General features: G+C 37.8%; 1 protein-coding gene across 4 annotated transcripts in view; it reads left to right on the top strand.

Annotated features, from left to right (window-relative positions):
• The window catches only part of BMPR1B (bone morphogenetic protein receptor type 1B), a 418,596-nt gene that overhangs the window by 287,538 nt on the left and 112,960 nt on the right, over window positions 1-18,098 (top strand). Inside the window, exon 1 of one of the 4 annotated variants that reach the window (XM_060299773.1) lies at window positions 14,866-14,912. The exons of 2 other annotated variants lie outside the window; for them this stretch is intronic. Coding sequence is in view for 1 of the 2 variants with exons in the window: in XM_060299771.1 (XP_060155754.1) it covers window positions 16,456-16,528 (73 nt within the window). In the remaining variant the exon portion in view is untranslated. Of the gene's footprint in view, window positions 1-14,865; window positions 14,913-16,259; window positions 16,529-18,098 lie in introns of those variants that run through there. One more of the 4 variants, XM_060299771.1, reaches the window with a different exon arrangement.

Below are 18,098 nucleotides of genomic sequence, written 5' to 3'. Positions count from 1 at the left end.
CACTCTCTAGGATTCCACTGACTGTCTCCTCCTTCCCAGGTCCTTGCTAGGGCAAACTTAAGAAACGTCATGGTATTGGGAGAGGTGTGTCCAGTGCTGTTACTTTCCTCTGTAACCCACTGCATCTACTACTGTGAGGGTTGCCCTCCTGCTTACTCAGTCCTTGGTCTAAGCCATTCTAGAACACAATCAACAGGGGTTTATTGTATCTGTAAATACAGTATGAGCACAGATAATAGAGCTTACTTCATTCATTCCGTAAACATCAGTTGTGCGCCAGGCGCAGTTATAGATGCTTTGGATATTGTAGCGACCATGACAAAGTACCTGCCTCCAAAGTGCTGAAGCTTAGGAGGAAACGGGCAGTAAATTCAAAACCAAAGATTATCCAACCAGAAATGATCTGAAGAAAATAAAATGAGTTAGAAAAGTTGGTGGTTACTTTTCTTACGATGTTCATGGAACTGAAATCTAAATAATGAGAATAAGATAGAGGAACAAGTGAAGGGACTGTGAGAGAAAATTAGTGTGGTGTGTTTGAGGGATAAAGAGAAAACCAGCATTCATGGAACATTTTGGGCAAAGGGGAAAGCGATAGGAGATGAGGTCAAAGAAGCAGGCAGAGGCCAAATCATGTAGGCCACAGTAGCAAGTGTGGTTTTGTTTGTACTGGAAGTTTTAAGCAGGAAAATGATATGTGATTTTATACTTTGTGGATGTTTCTTTGGTTGCTGAGTGGAGAACTCCGTCTGTTGCGGGACATATGGAATCAGTATAGTAAAGAGGAGGCTGTTTCACAAGTTTCTGCAAGATCTTAACTTGGTCTAGAGTTTTTGCAGTGGAAGTGCTGAGAAGTGGTTCAGTTTGGGATATATTTTCGATATAGTGCTACCAGGTCTTGATATAATGTATTGGCTATGAGACCTGAGAGAAAGAGAGAAGTTAAGAGAGATCTAATGAATTGTGAACAGAAAATATCCCTTGTGAAGAGTTAAAATGGTAACAACTTGGCTGGCTGGCCTGTTTGCATTCATTCATTCATTCATTGTTGTGGAAGTGTGAAGTATCTTGATAGATCAGCATTTTTCACCTGAATTGTTTCTTAGAAGTTGCTACTTCAGTTGGTTCAAATACACTTATTAGCCAGAAGAAGAGAAAATGAACGGGATAAATTTTGGAGTCCACTTTTAAACTTCTAAGTGATTTTCAGAAACATCATCTTCATTAGGAATCATTTTTGAATACCTGTTGTAGAACTGTGATCAAAGTGTCAGTTTACTGGAATGGTTTTCTAACATCTCTGATGACCATAGTTTTATTTACCAAGAGAAAGTAAAGAACATTGCTCAGATTTATGCTGTGAATTTGAAAGACCTGATATGGTACTGATAACCTATTTTAAGATAGCAAATGTAATTGTTAAACATTTGTTTAGGTTTTACCATGACTAGCAATAGATTTATGGTTGCATTTTCATGTGTCACAAGTACACTTGACTATACATCAGGGCCCCTTGTATAATCACTGTGTATAGTACATCTTTGCTCATTTTATAGAACATAATTTTATTATATGGAGGTTGATACTTGAGTCTTTTAATTTATAGCATTTTCGTCATACACATCTTCTATTGGATTCTGTAATCTTGGTGAGGAGTTCAACCTCAAATGATCACGTGAGGAACAATTCTAATATTACACAAAGGTATAGACCTCAGAACATTCTTGTAAAGCTGTACCTTTGTAAAGTTATCAAATAACTTTGTGTCCATACTACTCCATTCACTTTAAGCATGATTTCTCACCATTTCTTATGTCAGGTACTTTATATTTTATGTTCTCAGTTTTGTTACTAGTTTTTTTCATTTTTTGGAAAAAAATTTAATGTTCATATAATTTCTAGATAACATTAAAAGTTTTCCCCATAATGTCTATATTATTTTAGATAAAAATAATAATTATCAGATTATTCTGGATCTCATTTTAAAAAATATGTGGTGAAGTGTGCTGTAGTTTTATATATATAAATAAAGTCTGTACTTTTAAAAATGAAAGGCAGATTTTTCTTAACTAAATGCTTAAAGTTATCTATAGTCCAGGTTATTGCTTCTTTCTCTGTGGCCAATTAAAAAAGGAGTAGTACTCTTTTAGGGTCAGAAGACCCCTTAGCTTGGTTTGTAAAACAAAATGAAAAGAAATATTTGTTTCCAAACCTAGAGAACCTATTTCTCAGTTAACTTATTTTTTTCTCATGTGTTTCACTTTATTAAAAAACCAAAAATAAAATTAGAAGTAGCAATACTAGTTGATTTGTAGATTAATCTCTTGGGGTCTGAAATGTTCAACCAGTTATCTGAAGTTATCTGATTAAAAACATGGAGGGGGGGAAAACCAAAATTTCTCCATTTCTCATGACCAGATCCTACATGCTTTTCCCTCAGTATGTGGTTCTGAGAGGGAAACCCAGCTTGCTTTATTATTCATCTTTCCTTTTGAACTGGATGATAAATGCTGAGCCATCATGTCAAGCCTACTCTGAAGATGTCCACAGTAACAATAAACCCTTTGTGATGAAAATAGCACAGGGTAGCTATTTACCAAGTTAAAAATCATGAACTTACTACCTATTATCTATACTACAATGTGCTTTGCACATCAGCAGTCTTCAGCTTATTGACTGGGAAAATATAAGTTAAAATGGATTATCTTAAATAGAATATAATTTTTTTCATTTTCAGTCTTGTACTTTAATCTCCAAATCACTCAGATAACTAAGTTGGGAGATGAGATGCCTACTTTTATGCACATGTCCACATACATTGTCTGATATGTTCTATACTTTTTCTTAAGGGTGCTAATAATTAATGATCTTTTATCTGTGTGTTACTTTCTACTGGGTGATACTTTTTGCTGTTGTCAGGTTGTCTTGCAGAAGTAAACTTAGCACAGTGGAGGAGCCACCAGAGTAAACGAAAGCACGCTATTATTCAGATGAATTAACTTAATGAAGATGATTTCTTCAGTGAAGAGGCAACAGGAAGGCAGGGCCAGAAGCATTTACCCCAGGAGGTTATATGTAGGATGACTGGAGACATTCCTAGAGACAATGAGGCACTGGCATTTGTTGAAGAGAGAGGCTGTTTCACTCAGAGGGCTCACGTGGGAATTAACTGGTGTCATTTTGAAGGAGGGTTTTGCTAATTGGCATCTCCCAATTGTATATAATGCCAACACCTTTCTGTATTAATTATTTCCCCTAAGTGTAGCTCAGTAAAGCAAAACTCTTTGCAAATTTTAAAGGTTTAAGAGGAACTGTTGCAATTTCATTAGTTTCCAAAAGCCCCATGTGAACTGTAACAGTTGGTTGGTATTATTTGTATAATGTTTTGTTGCTTGAAGTTGGAAGCATTATGTTCATGTATTGTGGTGATGGCCTGCTGAGTAATTGCAGGGTTCATTATACTACCAAGACTGTCAAGGGGCATTTACGGATATTCACGTGCAGTGAACCCTTGAACTTGAACTGGTCATTCTTGTTTCCCATGGCTGAAATTGTGTTTACTCTAAATGGCAGGAGAAACTTTAATTATGAAACCAGTAAAGAGGCAAAATCACCTAAGTTCAAAGTGGTAAATGGGCTATTAAGAAATGTACCTGCAGTTTTGCCTTTTTACTATAAAAATGTTATAGTGTTGACACATAATTACATGTTAATAAATATATATATTCATATATATTTATACACACACCTCTTGAGTTTTGCTTCTTAAATTTCATATTAATATTTTCAATTTTTTTATTAATTTTGGTTTATACATGGAATTCCTACAGTAAAAATAATGGATTCCTAATTTTTTTTACATTGAAACACACTTTTGGCACACATTTGCTACCAACAGTGTATCTTTAAAACATTCTAAAGCTCAGAATTATGATGAGTTTCCTTGAGAGTATAGATAACCTTTTCATAGTAGAAGGGATATGTTTATGAGTGTCCCTCCACTAGACTTTTAAGGTCTTGAGAATAGAAACATTCTGTAAATTAATCTATATGTCCTATCTCCCAATGCTCAATGCATAGTGCATGTTCAATGAAATCTTGTTGAACTTAATTGCAGAGAGCTGAGAGAGAAGTGGGCGTTTAAGAGAAGATTGCAGTTGGAAATACAGTTACAGCTGGAACATGGAGTACGTGGAGATTGGTGGGAGTATATGGAGTTGGAGAATGAGGCAGGGCAGATGCTTCTGTCTGCAGGTGCTTGGATCCTACAGAGAGGACATTATGGAGCCACTGCAGGATTTTAACCCGCTAATCACTGTTGACAGCATTGTAGAGGGTGGGAATGATGCAGGAGTAGGAAATCAACTCTCTGAATCACCCTGGCTGGGATACAGTATCCTGCAAGCCTGGGTTGAATAAAAGTTGTTTTGTTTTTTCCCTTAAAAAAAAAAACCTTAAAAACTTAAGTCTGGTAAAATACACATACCATAAAATTTACTATCTTAAATCATTTTTACATGTTACAATTCAGTAGTGTTAAGTATGTTCACATTGTTGGGCAACCAATCTCTAGAACTCTTTTCATCTTTGCAAAGTTGAAACTCAGTAACATAATACATTATACTGAGTGACTTAAACGACCATGGACAATTATTTTTCACAGTTTTGGAGGCCAGAAAGTCTAAGATCATGATGCCAGAACATTCAGTTCCTGGTGAGGACCCCCTTCCTGGTGTGTAGATTGCTGTCTTCTTGCTGTCTCCTTACATGGCAGAGAGAGAGAGAGAGAGAGAGAGAGAGAGAGAGAACACAATGGAGCTAGCTCAGATCTCTCTTCCTCTTCTTATAAAGACACTAATCCCATTATGGAGGCCTTACCATTATGACCTCCTCTAAGCCTAATTATTTCCAAAAGGCCCCACCTTCAAATACCATCACATTGAGGGTTATGGCTTCAACATATGAGTATAACAGTATTTATCTTTCTGTGACTGGTTTATTTCACTTAGCATAGTGTCTTTAAGGCTCATCAGTACTGTAACATGTGTCAGATTTTCCTTTTTAAGGCTGAATAATATTTCATCATATGAATATACCACATTTTATCCATTCATCTATTGTAGCGTTGCTTCTGCCTTTTGTGAATAATGTTGCTATGCACATGGGTGTTTAAATATCTTCTCAAAATTCTGCACTCAGTTCATTTGGGTATTTATCCAGAAGTAGAATTGTTGGATCATAAAGTAATTCTATTTATAATTTTTTGAGGAGTTATCATATTGTTTTCCATACCAGCTGCACCATTTTACATTCCCATCACCAGTGCACAAGGGTTTCAATTTCTTCACATCCTCCCCAATACTTATTTTGTTTTTTTGATAGTAGTTATCCTGTTGGGTATGAGACGGTGTCTCATTGTGGTTTTAATTTACATTTCCTTTGTGATTACTGATGTTGAGCATCTTTTCATGTGCTTGTTGGCCATTTTTATATCTTCTTTGAAGAAATGTCTATGTAAGTTCTTCACCCATTTTTTAATTGGGTTGTTTGTTGTTGTTGAGTTCTAGTCATTCTTATATATTCTGGATAATAGCCCTTTATCAGATATATGATTTGCATGTCTTCCATTGCCTAGGTTGCCTTTTCATGATATTGATTGTATTCTTTGTTGCACAGAGGTTTTAAATTTTGATGTCCAATTTATCTAGTTTTTAACTTGTCTGCTCTTTTGGAATCATATCCAAGAAATCATTGCCCAATGCAGTAATGTGAAACTTTTCCCATGTGTTTTCTTCTGAGAGTGTTATAGTTTTAGTTCTTATGTTTAGTTCTTTGATCCATTTTGAGTTAGTTTTTGTATATGGTATAAGGTAGGGGTCCAGCTTTACTTTTTGCATGTGGGTATTCAGTTTTCCCAGCACCATTTGTTTAAAAGACTGTCCTTTCCCTGTTGAATGGTCTTGGCAACCTTGTTGATGCTCTGTGTATACTGCTGGAGCAGAGGGTAAAAAGGGCCTTTAGCACATGGAAATGAGGTAAGCACCTAAGAGACAGAATCTTGGGGAGGCACCAGACACTTACTAAATAAGTTAATCTTGAAGGTAATTCCAAGAATGGAATGGCGGAACCTTGTCAGATCAACAACACAGAAAGGAGGGACTTAGGGCAACTTCCTGAGGCAGAAAGAATGTACAAACAATGTTTTGTCTGTTTTTGAAAGATATCTGAAGTAGACAAGGAGGAAGTGTAAAAGGATAAAGATGAATGACAGGCACCTCACCCTAAGGAAACATAAAGTGTTGTGAGGAAGAGAGTAGGCATAAATAGTTATAACACAGGGTAAAATAATAAGATAAATGTCATAGAAGTGGTACCAGTAAAGTGCTCTGGAAGTTTGCAAGAGGAAACAATTACTTCTACTGAGGGAATCAACTGGGTCTTCCTGGGTATATTCATCAAAATTTCTCAGTTGAAAGCCACAGAAACCAACTATGATTAATTTACACAGAAAACAAAGTTGTTAAGAGGATATTTGCTAGTTCATAGATTCTCCAGGAGGAAATGAGAACCAGGTTTGGAAGAGCCATAGCCTAGAACAGTACTTAAAATTCCAGCCCAGCGTTTATCTTGTAATAAGGACACCATCGTCACCACAGTTTGGCATAGACCCTACCACTTACCCTGCTCACATCGTCAGTGCGCGATCCAGATGCTGCCCCCAGACCTGGTGCTGTTGCAGCCTGTGGAGAATGAACATAGCTGCTGCTCCCACCAGCACTGGTCAGAACGGATGCCCTGAGGTCTCTGTTAGCTTCGTGTAAAGTCTGGGAGAGGTACATCTGATTTGGAAGATTTCAGTCATGTAGTCATGTCCTACCTGCTGGAGAGGTGGAGAAAGTGAGTCTGTGACTTTTTTTTTTAACCTTCTGTTTTGGCAGAGTTCTGTCTCAAACAAATGGAAAGGGCCCAAAACATAGGAAGTGAGAAGGGCTCTTAAAGCCAGGTGGCTGGAAAGTATGGTAACATCCACAGAGCTGGGAGAGGTAGAATTTGGAGTGCTGTAGGCGTAGTAGTAATACTTAGTTGTGCTGTGGTAGTTGGAAATAGCTGGGTGGCGGTTCAGAAAAAAGATTTAGTCTGGTAGTTGAAATGATATTAGCTAAAGCCTGGACGTTACAAAGGAACACATTTGAGAGAAGAGATCATTGGGAAAGAATCATGGTTATCTATGTTTATATGAACATGAGAGGAAGAAACTTGGATGGGTAAAGCCCTCATTATGAAAACCAAAGGAAGAGCTTCTAGCAAGTATTGTATTTGTTCAATTTACTTTTAAATGAATGAGCCTTCTAAAAAGGGAAGTAGAGGCAGTGCCTCATGTTGCCCAGGGATGGAAAGGATAAAGACTAAGAAAAATTCATTGGATTTGTTGAGTTTTGAAAGAATTTCATTAGAATGGTGCAGGTAGAATGCAGAGGGCAGATAGAGCTTTATAAGGAAAAAGTAATTGGGATGAGAGTAAGGTGGCAGTAAGGGTCAGGTACTTTAGGAAGAGAGAGATAAGACTTGTCAAAGGAAATACTTGCAAAAAAAGATTTATCGAGCACCTACTGCATAGTCACTGTTTTAAGTGCTTGCAGTATCCAAGTGAACACAATGGGCAAAGACCAGGCCCGTGGGGTCCTTACATGCTAGAGGGGTGAGGGAATCAGTTAACAATAAATATAGTAAGTTATTTTAGAGTGGTTAGAGGTGATAAGTGGGGAAAACAAGTAAGGCAGCATAAGAAAAATGTATTGGATTTGTTGACCTTTGAAAGAAGAATTTCATTAGACTGTTGGGAATAGAGGTCCAGTAGGGACAAGTAGAGATTTGGGGATGGGGGTGGTTGTAGTGATATGAGGAGTGGTAGGATAGGCTTCATCGAAGTGAGAATGGAGCCAAGACTGGAAGGAAGTGATGGAGGAAGCTAAGTACGTATCTAAGGGAAGAGTGTTTTAGGCAGAGGAAGAGGAGACACAAAGCTCTGAGCTGGAGCACGCAAGGTGCATTTGAGGAACAGAATGAGGAACAGGGAGAATAGGAGGAGAGGGTGCCCAGTGAGATATTTGGAAGCCACCTCTTATGTGACCTTGTTAACCACCATGAGGACTTCGCAAGGACATCATAAGCATCTACTCGAGGACTGACAGCTCTTTGATATTTTTTCGTAGCCCACTATGGGGTTAAACTAAAACTTCTTGTACAATTCAAGACTTCAAGCTTGCTTTTCTTAGGCTATTTTTATTTGTAACAACTTCCAGAAAGAGATAATATAAAAACCAATACAAAGAGATAATGTTACATAACAGATGCAGAGTGAGGCAAGATTCTTTACTGAAGAGGCAGAAGGTAAACTATGATGAATGATTTATATGGGATTTTTTTTTGCCTTAGAGTGAAGTAAACATTTTCTTGTTCAATTGTCAATTTCTGATTATATACATATCATTTTAATGAAAAATCGAACATCCTTTTTAAACAAGCGTTTCTAAAAGAGCAGCTATTGCTTTTGAACTTCCTCTCTTTCCCTTTTTTTCTTTACACATCCTTCGGTGGAGGCGCTAATGAGATACATGGAAGACTCAGAGTGGAAATTTTGGCGACTGTTTAAATCAGATTGGTCATCTTAATGGGCCTTAAATCAATTTTCAATTTATTTAATATCAGTTCAAGTTGGATTTGCATGAAATTAATGCACAATCGACTCTAGGACGAAATAAGAGTAGAGTGATATTAATCCTCTTTACAAATTGATTTTTAATTTTTTTAAAAATAAATTTATTTATTACTTATTTTTGGCTGTGTTGGGTCTTCGTTGCTGCGCGTGGGCTACTCTTCGATGTGGTGTGCGGGCTTCTCATTGTGGTGGCTTCTCTTGTTGAGGAGCACGGGCTCTAGGTGTGTGGGCTTCAGTAGTTGTGGCACGTGGGCTCGGTAGTTGTGGCGCACAGGCTTATTTGCCCTTCGCACGTGGGATCTTCCCGGCCTAGGGCTTGAACCCGTGTCCCCTGCACTGGCAGGCAGACTCTTAACCACTGCGCCACCAGGGAAGTCCAAGAATTGATTTTTAATGGAAACTGTGTTCAGGTTTTTATAATGGCTAGCAAGAGATGCAGAGAAGTACTAGAGGTTTTTATTTTCTGCTTAGGGGTGCTTTAGCACTAATTTGATAAAAAGGTAATATCCTTTGGAATAGAGCTTCAGGTAAGACAAGTTAGTGGCTTCTGTGGTTCATTATTTTACCTGGTGCATAACTTTAATACTGAAGAGTCTGGGGCCAAAGTGTTAAACAGCAAAAGCCCTTTTCTCACACAGTTCCTTGTAAGTGGGGCAAAGTAGATCGTCTCAGCAGCCTTCTCATGGTGTGAAGAAAACAGCTTTTTTGTTAAAACAACCTCACACTCATCTGGTGGAGAGAGGAGTATGTTACACAGTTCTGGTGACTTTGCTCATCTACTTTTTCTTTCTACCGAGTCCGCAGAGCTGCCTCACTATACCTGCTGAAGCACAGGCCGACTCAAGGGAAACAACTCTTCCCTGAATTGAGGCGCTTCACTCACCTCAGTCACTTCACTGGTTGATAATACCTGCATTGAAGGGCTGCTGGAAAAGTTAAAAAGATATATACAAGACACTGCTTTAAATGAATGACAATATATGTTTTAAAATTATAATTAATATACTTTTTATAAACCACTAATACACGCTAGGGGAAAGTTGCATCTCTTACTGGATCTGAAACCCCTGACCTCTGAATTCACTGCTGTGGCTCCCAGAGTGTCTGTTGTCCCTGTCAGTTGTCCCCCTCCTCTGAATTGACAGGTTTGGGATCGAGGGTATCTCACCCCTCTTTTGCTCCAGCCTGTAGCATTTTTGGCAGTCATGTTCCCTGAATGAATCTCATCAGCCCCAGTGTCTCTGAGTCCTCCGTCTACTGAGTGGCTTGTTTCTGCCCCAGTTATTTCTTGCAGAGCAGAAGCATATGGGTCCCTAGCTAATGAAGTACTGGTGTCTGATCTTATCTACCTAACTAGTTCCGGGCCTCCTTGACTCAGGCACGCTCAGTGTTCTCGTCTGTAAATGGGAGCGATCCTGCGTGCTGCACAGGAGGCAGTGCGGGTCAGTGAGGCCGTGCATGTTAGTGCATAGCCTAGTGCCTACACAGTAACTACATAGCCTAGCGCCTAGACAGTAAACTTGCCAAGTGGCATGTATCATCATTAGCAGCAGCATCCTATCATCTATCTAGAAATAACCTATTTATCATCTCTGCGTTCCTTACTTTCCAGCTCCTGTCAAGACATCACCCTCCCATTCAGTTTTAGCTTCTGGTCTGAGATAATCATGTTGACCAGGGGATGGATTTCTCTATAGTGAATAACATAGAGAATAATCTCAGATTTTATGTATTACCTGGTTCCCTGTTACTAGTGTACAAGTGTGACTTTATTAGCCTTTAGTTGAATCACACCGAAACCAGGTATTCCCTGAACAGAATTATGCCTGTGTGGGGTTTAGGAGTCCTGGGGCAGTCTGGAAGTTTGTTTTGTTTTGGTAAATTCACTGTTAATTTTCATTGGTAGTTTAATTGTGTAAGTTGCCTTTAATTCTCTTCTACCGTTAATTGCTGTTTGTGTCTAGTCTTCTTATGTGCAGTCTATACACATCCTTGTTATGTTCGCAGGCTGACATGAGCTTTAAAAAAGAACTCTGCAATCTCTAGGTAAATGATACTGTCTTAGATTTGAGATATCATTCTGTTAGAAAATTCCATGAAACATCTTGCTCTAATGGGTTTGATTGTGCTCATGGTCAAATTATGCGCTCTCAGTACACAGTGTTGTGGCGTTTCAGGACAATAAAGTTCGGGCTTATTTGTTCTCTTTCAAAAGCTGTCTCAAGTACCTTTAATGAGTTGTGGGGAGTAGCAGTGATAAAAGACCAACATTGAAAACGTATATCAGAAGATATTATCATGTCTATTTCATAATATTGGGGCTGTAGCCTATTAATAATAATCATATTTGTATTAGGTAAAAATGGTTTATGCAGTTGATTGGTGTTTAGTTCACATTAAGATATGTTCAGAGTATTTCATAACAAATACTCTCCTACTTTTACAAACGCCTCAAAAAGTTTGTGATGATGGTTGTTATAAAAATTCATATTTTTAATTTTTTATATATATCCTTATTGAACAGTTATTTCAAAAAAAATCAATCTGCTGAAGTCATTGAAACCTGGTTTATAAGTAAAGGTTTTGAAATTTTAAAGCTGAAGTGAAATCTGGTTGTCTCTTTTTATTTGTGTGTGAATTTTTTTGTTGCTAGTGGTAACTATAGAGAATTTTTTTTTCAAATAGCACCCTTTTAATAACAATGGTCTCCCCAAATATACTGTGGCATAGCTTTAAACTTTATTAAGTCTGTCTTGGACTCCCCCTTCCTCTCCCTGAGTAAATGGAAGAAAAGTTTGGCAGGCTTCATGCTGTGCACTTGATTGATGTCCAGAACATCTGAAGGACTTTTGTGTCCTGCCTGCTCTCCATGAGTGCATAATGTGTGAATACTTAAAGAAGGTCAGCCCTTATCACATGTAATCTAGGCCTGAGAGCAGATCAACAGTGACAATCATATCCCGTAAGTAAGAACACAAATCATCCTCTACATGCTTTAGACAAGTTGTGGGATATTTTTTCTCTCTTTTTACCCCTTCCCACTCACGGGAGACCTTGGCAGAGCAACGAAAGCAGAGAGAAGACGTGCTCAGAATAATGTGTCACTCCTTGGAGGGAGGAAGGGATTGTTTATTTGTAATGATGTGATGGTCTTTCACTGTGCAGCTGAAGGGAGCTTGGGCTGTTAATGACTAGTGATGTGGAAGATTGCAGATCAGAACGGGGTGGGGAGGCAGGAGGCAGCCCGAAGCAGCCTGAAGTTGTGGCATTTGTAAACTCCAAGTCAGGAATAAAGCTTTTTCTACACTTGAGTTCTGTTGTTTATTTTTTCTCCGGTAATGGAGTAACTTTTTATATCGTTATGTAAGTGTATAGCTGAAAATGAGAACAACAAAATGGATTAACCAGTACAATTCTGAACACGCTTTTCTATCCTTTGCACAACGAGTATGAAAGTTTGAAAACTGTTTTACTGCAAAACTCTATAGGATGGTAGGGACCTAAAATGCTACATATAGCTTCTAATAGGAACAAGGAAATAACAGTTGTTTTTATGTGCCTGTGTTTGAACAGAAGTTTAATTTAAAAGCAAATGTTGTTCCAAACAATATTAGCAGAAATCTTCAAGTATTAAAGAAAATAGCACTCACCTTATTTTTCTCATGAAGACTATTAAGGATATTGTTGCATTTTCTTATATAAAAGGAAGATATTCTTCACCTTATCTCAGAAACTTTACTAGTTTCTTTTGACATGTAATCAGCTTCAAGAAGTAGTTGCAGTCATTTCACACAATGGAAACTGTGCAGACGCCTCCAGAAACCAAGGCATTGCTTCCTATGTATGTAGGATAAAACCAAAATCAAATTAAGAGCTGGAAGGCCCTTCCTTCCCAACGTCTCCCAGTCTGCTTTTCTAGCCCAGTTTCTCTGCTCTCCAGGCATATCCGGTATCTCATGTTCTCTGCAAACATTGCTCTTTTTCTTGCTCATAAATGTCTGTACTGTCTGTTCTCTTTGCTTGGGATTCCTTTGCCCTCTCTTCACCCAGTGAATTCCTACTTATCTTTGAAGAGCTAGTTCAAATGCCTCTTCCCCACAAGTCCAATCCCCATCCCCGGCCAGAATTAATCTTTGTTTATGCGCTGTACTTTCCACATTCCCTCAACATAGCAGGCCGTCACTGTATTGCCTTGTCATTATTTGATTATATGTTTGTCTTCACCCATTACAGGGTAGGTTTTGTCCTAAAGGCAGGTACTGTTTAATGTTCTTGTATCCCATTCACTAGATACAGTCCCCCAAGTACAGTTTAAAAAGCTGTATATATACATAAAATCATATATGTATGTATATACGGAGGGTTCTGTGTAGAAATAAGTCACAAATCGATGTTGTTAAAAAGGTAGTCTCATACTTTAAAACTGTTTCATATATTTCTGCTTCAATCATATGATAATTTAATAAATGAAATAAAAATAAAGTTATTAAATATTTGTCTTTCCGGGTATAATATAAACTTTAAAACTGTGTCCTTGTTTTAGTGATCACATTATTTATGACAGGAACAATTTGGCAAATGTTACATTAAAGAAGATTATTGTTAACAAGGGTTTTTTGGTCAAGGGACAGAAGAGTGATTAGTGAGAGTTGTCAGGAAATTGACCATTTTCTGATGTCCTCCTATGTTCTGGGCACTGTATTCAGTAGTTTTTGTTCATTTACTTGTCTAATCCGTATAACAATTTTAACAGTTAGGTAATGAGCAGATTATAGACCAGAGAGTTTAAGTAATTTGCTCAAGATTATACAGATAGCACAGAGTCTCTCTCTACTTTACAACATGGACTCCGTAAACCTAGAATGAGTGGGTCTGTGTAAGAATTCTACAAATGATATATAGCAACGGCATGTCGTACTCATATTGGTGGTACTATCTGTAGTCTTTCTTTTCTCTTGCCCCTCGCACGTGTATATATTCAAATTGCGACCTTTCTTTTAATAATCTCTCAGAGCTTTCTTTGAAGCCTCATTTGGTGTGGACTTGAAGGTGAGTGCGCTAAATCATAACGCAAATCTGGATTTTCTTTTTTTCTTTTTCTTTTTTTTTTTGCTAAGTCAGATTTCTGATCTACATTATACGATTTTTTTAAAGGTCTTTTGAGCCTATTTGTCTGGAATCTAATTATGCATTTTATAGAACATCTCCTTCATTGTTGGCACGCAGCATATGTTAAAGGGAATTAATAGGGTTACCTCTTGAATTTCGTAGTAGTATTAGTGAGAAAAGAAATCTGTATTACCAAAAAGTTTGACTAAGTGGAAACCTCTCCTCACACTTCTATCAATAATTTTGACTTCTACTCACATAGTTGGAAGTTTAGGTTCAGAGTCTCATCCTATATTCTGAAATCTTAAACCTTTTTTTTAAAAAAAATTCATTAAGCCAGTCCATGCTCAAAAGCCTTTTAGTTATTTATATAATATAGCCTAAACGTTGTAACCTGCATTCGGAGTCCGGCACAATCTGGTTCCACTCTGTCCAGCTTTCTCTCCAACGATTTACTAACAGGTGCTGTCTGCTCCAGTAAGATTTTTCTTCTCATGCTGTTGCACAAATGAAATATTTAATCCTACCTCTAGTCCTTGCTCACATAATCTCCTCTCTTTTCATCTCCTCTCTCTCTGTGTAAATGCAATTCATATTTTAGCATTCAGCTCTGCCTCCAGGTTTTGGCCCAATCTAATCCATCCCTTACTCCGATTTTCTATCTTCATTCCATTTGAAGACACTTCATCTTAAAATAGGTGATGTTTTTTTACTTAGTTCTCTATTGCATATATATTACCTTTTCTGTGGTGTTGTAAACTTCTTGAGTGTGTGTACTTCAGCTATAGCACATGGTACAAAATTAGAAATAGTTGCTGATGTGGATTGCTTTGACCTGAATTAGGATTCTGGGGAGAGAGAAACTCTTCTCTCTTTATGCTGTGAACCGTTTGTGGATGCCCATATTGGGAAAGTATGAGCAACGAGAGCTTTCCACATTTTAGCCGTTCACTATTCGCCCTGGAGCTCAAGGCCGGGTTCCAGATTGGCAGGGGAGCCATGTTGTGATGTGGCCCTGAGCCGAATGTAGAAGGTTTGAACAAGAGATTCAAGCAGTAGAGCTGGATTTTTGTGTGCGGTTCACGTATGTTGCCCCTCTGTTCCTGATCACTCTTACTCATTTTAGCGTGCCTCAGTTTCCCTTCTTAGCTAAAGACTACCTCATTTAGCACCCCCAACTTATATTTTCCTGACAAGTAAGTTTCATGGATTCTGTGAAATGCAAAACGTGTAGTCTAAACTTAGGATATTCCAAAATTTTTTATGTGATTAAAAATACTATGTTTCTGTTAAATTCCATCTCATGAAACTGAGTTGAGGGTGTTGGATTGATAGTAGTATTGGTTAAATCCTAAAAAGCAATTGTTGAACTACTTTAAACTGGAGAATAGATTTGAATGCCACCTACGAGGGTGATGCTGCGAGGTGCTGGTGTGTGTGTGGAGGGGTAGGCGTGTCTCTTAAAAAGGAGAAGCGAGCAGAGATTTTTTTTCCAAGAAAATAATTCTTAAAATTTCAAGTAAACACATTCTCATGCTACCTTAGATATAACCACGGAGCTATGTCTCTGCTCTCATACTCATAAATCCTTTATCATGCAAATGGATTAGGTTTAATAAGTACTTCTGTTTGTATCTGTCTGTGGTGATAGTGTAGTTTCTACACACACTGACAATTCATTTATATTTCTTGCTGTTCTTTTATTATCGATAGTTCCCAGAGTAAAACAAATAGCCCTTTAAGATGTTCTTTAGTACTGGAAACGGTCACTCAGAATCTCATGGAAAATTAAAATATTACAAAATGTCCATAGTTTACATTGAGGCACAATTATAATTAACATCTAAAAAAATTGAATAACTTACCTTGGTTTTATTCACATAATAAAATTGGTTCAGTTCACAGTACTTCTTTTTTTTCTATATAGGAAACTTCAAACTATAGTCATTTCAAATTAATTAATTTAAGTGAGTAGCCTAACTGAAATATTCATTAAGGATGGCTTTTTACAAGTGACCCTTTTTTGTATCTGTGCATTTGATTCAAAGGCATTTGCCTCATTATTTAAATGTTGAGGTCATGTGAGAAAATGCCATAACACTTGGATGTGTTGCAATATTTCTATCATTTTATCAAAGAAAAAAAATTTATTTCTCCTTGTCTGTCGACAATTCCCACGGACTTACAATCCTTAGCAGAGAAAAAAAAACCTTAGCAGAAGAAATAAGTAATTGCATGTCGGCAAAGCATAGGTGTGTGTCGGTCTGGAATCTCTCCACAGCTGCCCGGGAGGTGCAGGGACTTTGGCGTGGCCAGTACAGAGCAAAGTCCCGCCTGTGCTGGCCCTTGTGTGGGCAGCTGGGTCAGGCTCCTTTCTTAAGAAAACAGTCTGGCTCGGGGTCCTCACCACCCTTTGTTGTCCTCCCCACGAGGTGATCAGTTGAAGTCTCCGTGGTGACAGAACCAGTTTGTAACAGGCTTGTCTTTCACGGTCCTGTCTAGGGCTTGCTGCAGGCTTGCCGGAAGCTCTGACAAGAGTGGCAGCAGAGGAGTCTCAGTTGAAAGAAGGAAAGGCAAGAAACAGGAGGCTTAAACAGGCGGGTCACATTGACGACTCTCCTGCTGCAATGGGTTGGCTGGACGAACTAAACTGGCAGCTTCACATTGCCTTGCTTATTCTTCTGTCTATGCACACGAGGGGTAAGAAGACCAGTGCCCCACAGTACAGTGCTGACAGGGGGCTCCGTTAATGGCTGGTTTCGTGGTTTTTATCACAGAAGGGAAAGTTCAGGGCAGAAGTTCAGTGGCTAAACATTTCCAACCCCCATCCTCCAACTGCTCTGTAATTTTACTACTTTCTGTATCATGGCAACGCTTTCTCGATAGTGTGTTAGAATAGTTTTAAAAGGGATGCAAAGTTTCTGTTTTCTCTAGCAATTAAGAATTAAATGCAATCTAGTTTGGAACTTTTGAGTATGAAGTTGATTGTCAACATACGGTGACAGTTTATATGTGAAGAATTTAAGAAAACAAAAATTCTAATAAACTTGTTTTGATCATTTTAGTTTGAATACTGTTAGATTTTTTATACATTAGCTAATTAACTTTGAAGTTCATTGTCATTTTTATATGGATGCATTGAGTGAATCTGTAGTTTTATAATGGCAATAATTGTAATTTGTGAATATGTCAGATGTTTATCCATATTTAAGAACAGGGGCTTGCTTAGTGATCATGTTGTCCAGGAGAATTATTCTTGTTGACTAAAGGATGGCAATTTTAAAAAATTATTTTAACTAAAAGAGTAATTATAAAAGTAGGTGAGCTATTTTCAAGTTAGAAGAAAGATAACGAATAGGAAACAATTATCTGTGACAGTGATTTGCAACAAGGGAGTCACAAGGTTGGAAATAAGGAAATAGCGGCTTTATAAAATTAAGCCAGGTGACAAGGGAATATGTATGAGATCAAAATGCATTTACAGTTCACCCTCATATACCTGTGAATGCATTTTATAGAACCGATTTGGCAATACTATTTATTTGGAAGCATGTATTACCAACTGGCATGTATTTTGATTGGCACTTAAAGATGAATGTTTTCATAATCTCAGAGTATTCCATGACACTATTTAGGTATTGTGGCTTGGCTCCGTGAAAAGTGCTTTTAATTTCTGGTATAGATAAGTGTAACTCAGAAGGAGTTTTGTGTATTGATGTGAAGGAACAACATGTAGTTCATTTACTTGGTTTGCTAGTTTGTTTTCTAAAAATTGTTATAATCTGGTACCTTCTAGAAGAGATAGAAAGACCTCCGGGAAACTTTCTTAAGAATGTTCCAGGAAACTCAAACATGATATATATGAGGTGAAATTCTTATTCCTCTACTATGCTACTGCTGTTTCTTGATTTCCTAAGGGTAATTTTTCATTCTCTTTTAGCATTTTCCTTGAAACATATGAATACCTGAATTAATTATTGAGTTATGTCAGTCAAAAGTAAAAAGGCTGTATGTTACAGATTGAATCGTTGAATCATAAATGGTAGGATTAGATTACACCTTAAAATAGTATTGTGTAGTTGGTTTACTTTTCCAGTGAGAAGGTTGAAGCCCAGAGACATTCCCTGCTTTCTTCTACCAAGCGTAACCTTTTTAACTCCCTGTCCAGAGCCCTTTCACGTGAGTGCCTGTGTGCGTCTGTGTGTGTCTATCAGTTGATTCTGTAGCATAGTGGTTAAGGGTATGAACTCCAGACCCAGAATGCCTGAGT

The sequence above is a fragment of the Globicephala melas genome, chromosome 5, assembly GCF_963455315.2.
Source record: "Globicephala melas chromosome 5, mGloMel1.2, whole genome shotgun sequence".
Classification (NCBI taxonomy): Eukaryota; Metazoa; Chordata; class Mammalia; order Artiodactyla; family Delphinidae; genus Globicephala; species Globicephala melas.
Note: the sequence above shows the minus strand (reverse complement) of the source record. Positions and strands in the feature narration are given on the sequence as shown.